Here is an 11,370-nt window from a genome sequence, read left to right as displayed (position 1 = left end):
AGGGATCCCTCCCGATCCTATTACTGTTACAACTCCAACAGTAGATACAACCAGACGCTCTTATGTTGAAGCTGCAACTCACCATTTTCAACAACCAATGGAATATCTTCAAAGGACTATGGTTTCTTTCGCGGATAAGATTAGAGGGGCACAACCTCAACACCTGGACATAGAGGATCTTCCTATTCCATAAATCAAAGGTAACATGCCTTCAATCAAACTACCTAAGAAAGTAGTTGAAAGGGGTAGACTTTACTGTTGATACTGCTTGGTGGGTAGGTTGGATATGTAGAAAATCAGGATGGATAAGATTAGGTCCATAGCAGCAGCTAAATAGAGCCCGCAAGGTGACTGGAAAATTATCCCACTGGGAAAAGGATTTTTTATCATACGACTTACCGCATAGTCTGATTGGAGGAATATATGGGGAGGGGGCCCATGGAGTTTTGGAGAGCAAACTCTTCGACTCTCGGAATGGACACCAGACTTCGACACTGAAGTCCACACCAGAACAAAAGCTCTTATTTGGATTAAGTTTCCGAAATTGGGTCAGCAATATTGGGATTATGAGATCCTAATGTCTATGGGTAAAACTGTAGGCTACCCAATAGGTGTGGACAAACACACTCTTGAAAGAGACTTTTGCTACTATGCTAGTGTGCTAGTTGATGTGGATTTATCCAAACCTATCCCGAATCAGATCTGGGTGGAAGAGGAAGAAGGCATTTCTTTTGTGCAGGACATTGAAGTAGTGAAAATGCCTAAGTTTTGTGGGCATTGCAAGTCAGTGGGCCATTTGGTTGCTGAATGCAAGGTACCATAGAGATCTACTAGTAGGGAAGCAGCCATAAAGGATGCATCTCAGCCAGAGCCTGCTCCTAATACTAGGAAAAAAAGAAAAAGAGAAGTAAAGGAAAAAAAAACAAGCAGAATGAAGGTACAAGTGACACTAAATACTCAAATGGTTATTTCATCGCTACTCCAGTGGTAGCTCCATCTAGAGCTACAAATGTTATTGATGTAGAGGTGGAAGCTTTGCAGAATAACAGAACAGATACAAAAGTTACAAATGGTGAGGTTCACACCTCCTATAATGCACAAACACCTCAACTTGCTTATGGGAATGCACCTAGAAAGGAACAATCTGGGACAACTAAAGAGCCAAGGCAAGGACTAGTTGAGACTCAGGCTCAAGACATGGTCATTAGGGCCCCTGAAGCTGTCCCCCTTCAGTTTTGGTGGTTTTCAATCTGCTGAAAAGGAACAATTTGGGTCAACTGAAGGGTCAAGGCAAAGACTAGTTGAGACTCAAGCTAAAGACATGGGTAATGAAATCATTAGGGCCCCTAAACCTGTCCCCCCTTCAGCTTTGGTTGTTTTTCAATCCGCAAGAGAAAATGAATATTCTTTCTACGAGTCCTCCGACAGCATGAACCAGGACGGGGTTGCAGAAGACCTAGCTCCTAGTCTTTCCCCTACTCCGAATCGGTTTTGAGCTCTTAAGGAAGCAAACACTTTGTTGAAGGGAAATTGGACGGACCAGGTTGATGAGTGGCAGGTCAGCTCAAGGAATGGATACAAGCCTCAGTGGCAGGTTCAGGAACTAACTGCACCGAATACTAGGGCTAAGATCAACACTGCCAAATAGAAATGAATACAATATACTGGAATATGTGGGGAGTAAGACGACAAGAACCTAGGTTTCATATTAAGGAGCTAGTTTCAACTCATAACCCGGATTTTATTTGTATAGCAGAACCTCTTATCAAGCCGCCTACATTGCTACCTCCATTACTTAGTAGACATGGCTTCTCAGCAAATTTCTTGCATAATGATATCTCTCAAAAAGTAGGCAACATATGGGTTTTTTGGAGAGAAGGGTTGGCAGTCACTTTAGTCAGTCTTTCTCATCAGCAGATCACAGTTCGTGTAAATAGTTTCCTTATGTCCTTTGTTCATGCTAGCAGCTCTTATGGTATTCACAGAGAACTTTGGCAAGTTCTTTCCCAGTTGGGGATGACTAATGAAGCATGGGCAGTTATAGGATACTTCAATATAGTAAGTTTTGTGGCAAAACGAAAAGGTGGCTGCCCCCCTTGTCTTACGACTATAAATGAATTTAACTCTTTCATCCACTCTAATGCTCTTATAGACTCAACCTCTTTGAGCTATAAATACTCATGGTGCAATAAAAGATGGGGTAGTAAGAGAATGCTCCAGAAAATTGATAGAATGTTGGTTAATCAAGAATGGCAGGAAGGAAATGTTGGATAGAGGAGCAAAATTCTCACACGGAAGCTTTCTAAACACAGCCCTATTGTGGGTTGGAACTCTTGCATCCCAAAACCCCACAACATCCTTTTTTGCTTTAAAAAGGCTTGGACTCACCATGAATCACTAAAGGTAGTGGTTGAAGCTAGCTGGAACAAACCTCTTTATGATGTGCCCATCAGGAAAGTGGTTAAAAAATTAAAAAGACTAAAGCAGAAGTTGAAAAATTGGAGTTTTGAAATTTTTGGAAGCCAAGCTCAGCACATCAAACTTCTTGAAGAAGAACTAGAAAAATTCTCAAAGATCAGGAGAGTGATCCTTTGGACCCACTTTACACCAAAAGGAATTTGACAAGGCTTCTGAAATTGAGGAAGTTGTTAAGATCTCCACAGCCTTGGCCAAAGAGAAATCCAGAGTATCAGATGCATTAGAGGGGGAACGCAATTCAGCCTACTTTCATGCCAAAATTAAAATGCGACTTACGAGAGCTCAAATTACTACAATTAAGAACCGGGAAGGTATTATTCTTAAACGGCAAGACCACATCAAAGAATACATAGTGGAAGCCTACCAAGAAAAGTACAAGTACCAAACAGTAGAGATGGACGAAGGCCTCATGAATCTGATTCTGAATCTGGTAACAGAGGATCACAATGCCTCACTCTCAGCTATTCCAACTTGTGAAGAGGTCAGAGCTGCAGTCTTCTTTATGGATCCAAATAGTGCTCCGGGGCCAGATGGATTCCAAGGCATTTTTTACCATTCTTTCTGGAGCATCATTGGACAAGATGTTAGTCACGCAGTTATCTCTTTTTTTTAGAGATAATGTTCTCCCTAAAGGCATGAATTCTAGTTTTCTTGTATTAGTGCCTAAAGTTACAAATGCAATTGATGTAAATCATTTTAGGCCTATATGCTTAAGTAATTTCCCGTTCAAGATTATTACTAAGATTCCATCTTTGAGAATTAAATCCATTGTAGGCAAGATCATTAGCGGAGAACAGCTAGCTTTTATTCAAGGTAGAACAGGCACAATGGGAATTGCTTTGGCCTTAGAAATGATCAATGAATTGGATAAGAAGACCAGAGGAGGAAATGTGGGCATAAAGCTAGACATCACTCAAGCTTTTAACTCTCTTAGCTGGGAGTTTTTGTTGGAGGTCCTCAGAAGGTTTGGATTCTGTGACCAATGGTGCTCTTGGATCTCTACCCTCCTCAAAAGTGCCAACATCTCCATTATGATAAATGGTGGACCTTGTGATTTTTTGAAGCTGGAAGAGGTCTATGCTAGGGTGATCCTTTATCTCCCATTCTCTTTAACATTGCGGAGGATGTGCTAAGTAGAGGAATAAACATGTTTTTCCTTTACAACAAGATCAAGCACATGACGGCAGCTGGAACATGTCTTAGTCCCACTCACATTCTATTTGCGGATGATGTGTTCCTATTCGCAAATGGCGACATACGAGGTCTCCGACACCTTACGAGATTGCTCACTGCCTATGAGCAGTCAACTGGTCAATATTTCAACTCCTCCAAAAGTAAGCTTTTCCTAAGAGCTATGAGTAGAGAAAAGAAAGAAAGAGTAGCAAAGTTGTTTAAATACACTGAAGGAACTCTTCCAGAAAGGTACTTGGGGGCCCCTATCTTCAAAGGGAGTGTAACTAGAGCTTGCATTCAGATTTTGGTTGACAAAGTTAAAAAGACGAGCGAGCGGCTGGGCAGGAAAGATGCTCTCTTTTCAAGGAAGGGTAGTCATTACCTAATCAATCCTTAATAGCTTGCCAGTGTGTAACATGTCGGTGTACAAGTGGCCAACAAAGTGTATCAAAGACTGTGAAGCAGCCATAAGAAACTTTGTGTGGTCGAGAAACCCCACGGTGATAAAAGGCATCACCCTTAAATGGGATAAGGTGTGCAAGCCCCTAGAGGAAGGGGGACTAGGCCTAAGGAACTTCAGAGAGCTGAACTTTGCACTTCTTATGAAGCTGGCTTGGGCCTTCCTCTCGGGAACCACTGAATGGAGCTTGTTTATGCGTGCAAAGTTCACCATGGCATCAGGTAAACTGCTTCCCTACTACAAAAAATCATCTATCTAGCCAGCCATAAGATGGGCACTTGAGGAGCTGTCACCTAACATGGGCTGGATAGTGGGCTAAGGAAAAGATATTAGGCTGTGGCAAGATGACTAGGCTGCTACTGCCCTAGTTGATAAAGTTCAGGTGGTCAACTGGAGAGGCCTCAAAGCGAAAGTCTCAGACATCATTACTGAGGGAGAATGGAACATTCCAGCCCAAGTGCATCAAATGTTTGCACGAGCGGGCATAGACCTTCACTCCCTGCCGCCGCCTTCTGGAGATGAAGAGGATGTCAGAGTCTGGAAAATTGCAACAAATGGCAAATTCACAGTAAAAGTTGCATTTGAATTAATTAGAAGCAAAGGACAAGTGGTGGCTTGGCACAAATGGTTTTGGAACAAATTTGTGCATCCTAGAACTGCTTGTATCGTCTGGAAGCTTATTCACAGAGAAGTACTGACTGATGAAAGGTGTCTACATGGTTTCAAGATACAGGCTTTGCAAAAATGAGGAAGAATCTATTGACCATATGCTTTGGGAATGTGAGGCTACTAAAGAGTTATGGCCATGGTTTTTTGAAGTTCACAAGATGCGTCCAGTTCTTAGTCTGCAAGGTGTTCTAACTGCTCCCAAGTTATTGAACCCTATCAGAAAAGAGCTTCGGAATGCTGCTGCTGCTGCACATCTCATGACCTAGATTTGGAAGACAAGGAATAAAATATTTTTTGAAGACAAAAGCTTGAATAGGGCCCATATCAAGAACAAAGTTACTAAAGGTGCTCACGCCTCGGGCAAGATAGCTTCTGGGTATATGTTTAACTCTACAGAAGATTTGGAAGTGCTTCACTCATTCAACATCAAGGGTAGAGCACGAGATAGAATTATACAAGAAGTAAGATGGACCTCCCCTGAAACTGGTGTAGTCAAAGCTAATACTGATGGTTCTTCTATTGGAAATCCCTTAGAATGGAGGTGCTGGGGTTATGTTTAGAGACCACTTGGCCCAGGTTATTGGTACCAAGGCCTATGGGCTTGGGATTACCACAAACTTCGAAGCAGAGTGCTACGCCGTCAATTTGGCACTAAAACTAGCAGTGTTAAATGGATGGTATCATCTATGGATAGAAAGTGACTTACTAGCTGCAATCATAGCTCTTAGTAGGGACAATGCTCTTTAGGTGCTCAAAGCAAGATGGCTTCGAGCAACACAAAAGCTCATCAGCTGGAGGCTGCCACATACCTACCGAGAAGCAAATTTTGGCGCTGATGTAGTAGCCAAGATGGGATCAACTCTGAACCAAGGTGGGGAGCGGTGGAGCTCTACCAGACCAAGTTTTGTCACTAGACTAGAAAGCCCCTATAAGACTTACTACCGGTTTAACTAAACTTGGAATTACTACTTTTTTCACCTTAATTTGGATGTAAGCTTTCTACTCTCGATGTAACATTCTTTATTAGATTAATAAAATATTCCTACTTGCGTGCAAAAAAAAGCTTTTTCCTTTTGCTTTTTCATTTCTTCTTTATCAAGCTAGGTTTAGAGAAAGCCTTCTTTTGTATCAAGGACACCCATATTTAGTCTTCTGAGTTAAGGATGTCACTTTCAGCTCTCTGGCTCTAAGTCATTTACCTTTGACCTTTGACCTTTGACCTTGACTTTGACTTTTTTAGCACTTTTTCATAGCAGCTTCGAGTTTTCATAATAAGCATAAATAAGGCTCCTTTTGGTGCTAAGGCGTAGCTTTTATAATAAGTGGTCTGAATTGCTTTGTAACCTAAAAAAGGCAGTAAAAGCTATGAGTTGTCTTTTCATTATGCGTAAGAAGGGCTGTAATACAGTAATGTAGGGGTAATAAAATGCACATTTAAGAGCGGATCACCACACCTAAATTGCATTTTGCTTGTCCTCAAGCAAAGATGAGAGAAAAAACTAAGATCATAAATAAGTGATTTATTATTATACTAATCTCGTTTCACAGAGTGCGATTGCATTGACCATATGCAACAAGACCTTAAACAACTAGGAATTTCCTAGTGGATGAGATTTAAGTCTCATGAGAGTTTTCCAGAGAAGGTACTCACAAACTTCTTCTATCTAGTACAAAGGGTCTTGTTTTCTTATTTATTCTCAGAAGTCTATACATCTTATTAGCGGGGAATAAGGACAAGCTCCTTTGAACTTAGAATAACATATGTACAGTAATTTAATCATCTAAAGATAAATGCATAAACAGGAGCAATGAAATGCAAAAGCAGAGTTGTTTCCGAAACTTTCGGAGAGCGTCCTTAAGGTGGGTTCTCACAGGGATGTGTTAAAACACAAACTCTCTGATAGATTCACTCAAGTTTTGTTTTCTCAAATACAGTGGGCATTTATATTCCTCACATAAATGAATGATGTCCAAAAGAAACTGGGGTCGATTGATCACACTTGCCATTTAATATCACACCATCTTATTCCTAATTGAGCTAGAGGTCTTTTATTAGGAGTTACGAGGCTAGGGTGATGGTTTAGAAAGAAAAAGGAAAGGAAAAACAAAAATATGATAAGTTGAGAAATTGGGTCTTTAAGATACTTGTAACTAGAGAAGATCCTAGTTTTGTTCTTTTCTTCCGAATTGTGATTCTTTAGCCCTTTGGCTTTGTGACTCCATACGATATTGAATTTTTAGGAATTCTAACTTTGCTTTTGTTTCTTTTTGTTTTTATTTCTGATATCATCTCCTTTTGATTTTGAACTTTTCGGAGATTCGATTTTTGACTCATTTGATTTTTTTTTGGAGTTTTGGTTTTTTTATGGGTCTTTCTTTTCTTTTTGAAACAACTAACTAGTTTATTTTTGTACAAGGTCTTCTTGTTTCTTTTTCTGATATCCATCAATTATCAACTTATTAGCTGGGTAAGCTTTTTATTATGTGTTGTAATGGGTTAAGGATTTATGGTGAAGAATAAAAAAAAAAAAAACTTTTAGAATTTGGTGAAGGCTCAAGAGGGGTAACTAGAGGAAAAACTATCTTTTTGGGTTTTTAACGTTTATTTGGCTATATCGATCCAAAAAGAGCCTAAATTATCTTAGTATATGGTGTGGTGATCAAGCAAGTGAACGTGTGGTCTTTCTATCCAGACATCATTTATGTCATCACTCAATAATCATTCAGATGAGACTTTTTGCTAGATTCTCACAGGATATGGAACTTAATTATTCTAACCTTGGTTTCAGAAACTCACTGCTATATACAATCAAATACTTATGCATGACATTCATGAAAAGATGCAAAAACTATTGTATACATATTAGTTTAAGTTTGAAGAACGAATCTTTACTCTATTGCTATAATGAGAGTTCTAAACTTTTTATTCATCATTGAAAAACTGAAACAAGACTTTTAGTACTAAATAGAAAAATATTTTTGGTCTTTTTTTATTTTTTTTTCCAGAAAGTAAGAAATATACTACTATAGAAAATGAATAGTTTTTACAAAATGTTACTATACCATCCCCAAATAGAAATATGTTTTGTCCTCAAAGTATGAAGAGATAAGGAAAGAGATTACCATAGAAATATGAGAAAATTAAAATGGCTATACACCTGTATTATGTTCTTCATGATGAAAATATGCCACCCCAAAATAAGTCTAGGGAGTGGGTTGTTTGATATAGAATAAGAAGTACATGGTGATAAGTAGAATATAATTTTAATGTGATGACAGTTGATTTATGGTGAAGAAACAGTAGATTGAGATGGAAAAATAGTAAATTGAATACTTTCTAAATCATGTGATAAAAAGGAGTAGTCGTGTTCGATCCACTCTTGCTTGCGCGTACTTGAATACCTATCTAGATTAAACTAAACGAATTCACTATTGAGAGGGTAATGATGTCAAAACAGTAGATTTAAGATTGCTAAATAGTGATTTGATCAATAATAAAGATGATAGAGAGGGGAAATTACACCACACGATTCGATTGGCTATTAGTTCAGTCATTGAATCGCTTTTCTTGATCCCTAGTAAACAACCTACATCTCTATAGTCATTGTTTAACTAGCATGAGAGATTAACACCTCCACAAATCTCTTTGATCGGGTTTCTAATCTCTAGTTCTCTGTTATGAGTTCTTCGTTGTAAGTTTCTAGAGATAGAACTCATAACGGAGAACTTGAAACTCTTATGCAAAACAATAATTAAACGAATTAATCATCCTCACATAGCTTCATAAACCCCCTCTAATGGCAGTTTAGCCTTGTGTTATCGGATTTAAATCAACTAAACAATGAATTAAAGACATACGAATAAAGAGAATTGAATACTAAATCTTTATTTAATGGGTTTTAGTGGAGGCTACACTACAAGCTAATTCTAAACTAAAGAAAGAGATAAAAAAAAAACCTAATTAAAACTAAACTACTAAGGGGTTAAGGAGATGTGAATGTTTAGCCATAATCTTCTTTATATAGGAGAGGTTTAGGGTTATATTTTCGTGCATGGAACAAAAAGGGGGACTTTGGGCCTCTAATGTGAGCCCAAAGTCCATTAGGTTTAGTCTAAAGAGGCCACATCTATTAGAAATTATTTCAGTACACCTTTTGTCCACTTTTATAGCTCTGATTAGGGCAAGGTTGAGTCCATTGGAAATCTGGTTCTGAGCCAGTTGTTTTGACATAAAGTAGGCCCAATTCTGAGGCCCGAGTCTAAAGATACGCCCATTTAACGTTCTGTTGCCTTTTCATCATTTTTCTACCCAAACTGACTTTGACTTCCCTTCTTTGACTGGGCTTGAAAAAGACTTTTCTTCGTTATTATTGGGCTTTAAACGTAGAAATTCCTTAGCAATCACCTTGACTCGTTTTCCATGCAAAAATGGTGTCTTTAGTCACCTAATCAATTTCAAGTCCTAAAATGCACAAAAACATGTAAGCAGTACTAACTCTTATTTATTATAAACATAATTAGCCTAAGTAGAATACTATTAAGAGGTTTAAGCTGCACTTTTGGGTACTTATCATACCATCCCCAAACAAAATTTTGCTTGTCCTCAAGCAAAGATGAGAAATAAAAATAGATAAGTGGCAAAAAATATGGTCCTAACTAATCTCATTCAGCAGAGTGCAATTGCATTGACTTTTTGCAATAAGGCATTAAACCACTAGGAATTTCCTAGTGGACGAGTTATAACCTTATGAGAGTTTTCTAGAGAAGATATTCACAAACTTCATTTATACTATAACGACTAAGAGATAAAAGTAATATTTCCTAATTAATCTCAGATAACTATACATCTCTATAACAATATAATAAGAACAATTCTTTTGAAATCTAAACTAATATATGCATAATAATCAAATCATCTAAAGATAAACATACATGCGATGAACTATGCTATAAAAAGCAATGGCAGGTCCGTTTCGGAAACTTTTGGAATAGTGTCCTTAAGTATGTCCTCACAATGTGTCAAGAAGAAAATACTCTAATTTTTTCACTCAAGTTTTGCTCACTCCAGTGTGCAGTGGGCACACATTTTCTCACAATCTCAATGACGTCCAAAGGAGCCGAGGTCGATCAATCACATCTACCACTTACTATCACACCAAATTAATCCTAATTGAGTTAGATGTCTTTATTAGGTGATACAGGCTGAGATGATGGTTTAAGAAGAAATGGAATGGATATTCAAATAAACAAGTCTAAGATAATAGGGTTTTCAAAATATGTAACTAGAGAAAACCTTGTTCTTACTTTGCTTCTACACTTAGTTTCCATCTTTAGCCTTTTTGTTTTGGCTTTTGACTCCTTTGATTCTATTTTTTGGAGTTCTAACTTTTTCTTTTATTTCTATTTTTACTTTTTCTTTTTCTTTTTTGAAGCAACTAACAAATTTGATTTTCCATAGGTCTTTCTCTTTATTTTCCTTACTTCATCCTATTTCTCAGACTCATTCAAGATGGGTATGCTTATTTTTATTTTTATTGTTTTTAAAGATGGGTAAAAGATTTTTTGTTGTGAAAAGGCTAATGAAAAGGCTCAATGGGGTGACTAGCAGATAGTTACTTATAGGTATGAATTTTAAGTTATATCAATCCAAAGAGGGCCTAAATGTTCGTTTATGATATGGTATGGTGATCAAGCAAGTGGATGTGTGATTTGTCTACTCATATTTTACTTCTCCTTTGTGTCATTACTCAGATATTCACTCATATGAGGCTTTTAGGCTAGATTCTCACAGGATATGTAGAAATAAATAATCTAACCTAGGTCTCAGAAAAATACTGCCAAGTACACTCATACATGCTCATGCAAGATGTTAATGAAAAAATGCAATGACTATTACCTACATATTAACCTAAGTTTCTAAGAACTACGCTTAATTTTATTGCTACTTGAGATTTCTAGACTAATATCATCAAAGAAAAGGAAATATTACCATTATCCTAAGTGAATAGTATAAACTATATTTATGTTTTTTATACTTTTTTAATTTTATATGACAATTAAAACGTAATATACAACCTAATATGTGCTTAAACATTTACAACATATTTCTATACCACCCCCAAACAACATCATGCTTTGTCCCCAGAGTATGGAATGAGAAGGAAGAATAGAGAGTACCATAGAAACGTGCTTGTAAATGGGAGCACCTGTAAAAGAAAGTTAAACAATACAAATATAGAGAATTAAAATGCAGACGCAACTCCTATATGAGTTCAATCTACTATGGAGATAACATGAATTAAATATCGCTTAGGACATAAGCGGACTCTAATAGGAAATTATAAATATTACCATATATAATTACGCCAATTAGGCATTATCTTCCCTTTGTTCCTCACTTGTGAAATGAGGCTCCCTAAAGTCTTGGCAGTCTATGACTATCTTCTATGCCTTCCTTCTATTGTCATCTACCTTAGCTAACCTATTTAATGCAATTTGGTCAAACGGGGTATATGGGGCTACTAGGTGAGGTTGGATGCGCTAGCCAGGCCAAACCATAATACGTAGAGAACGGACTATAGCATTGGTCG

General features: G+C 37.6%; 1 protein-coding gene across 1 annotated transcript; it reads left to right on the top strand.

Annotated features, from left to right (window-relative positions):
• Positions 1–3,655: 3,655 nt before the first annotated feature.
• Positions 3,656–4,048, top strand: LOC147510450 (uncharacterized). The gene has a single exon (XM_086598137.1). The coding sequence runs from the start codon at positions 3,656–3,658 to the stop codon at positions 4,046–4,048; it is 393 nt and encodes a 130-aa protein (XP_086454263.1).
• Positions 4,049–11,370: the final 7,322 nt, after the last annotated feature.

This window comes from Coptis chinensis, chromosome 3, assembly GCF_015680905.1.
Source record: "Coptis chinensis isolate HL-2020 chromosome 3, ASM1568090v1, whole genome shotgun sequence".
NCBI lineage: Eukaryota > Viridiplantae > Streptophyta > Magnoliopsida > Ranunculales > Ranunculaceae > Coptis > Coptis chinensis.
The sequence above is the reverse complement of the archived record's forward strand: the minus strand, read 5'-3'. Positions and strand labels throughout refer to the sequence as shown.

What these genes read in the sequence shown, in the direction of transcription:
- LOC147510450 (XM_086598137.1), top strand. Translation starts at nt 3,656, where the DNA reads ATGACGGCAGCTGGAACATGTCTTAGTCCCACTCACATTCTATTTGCG.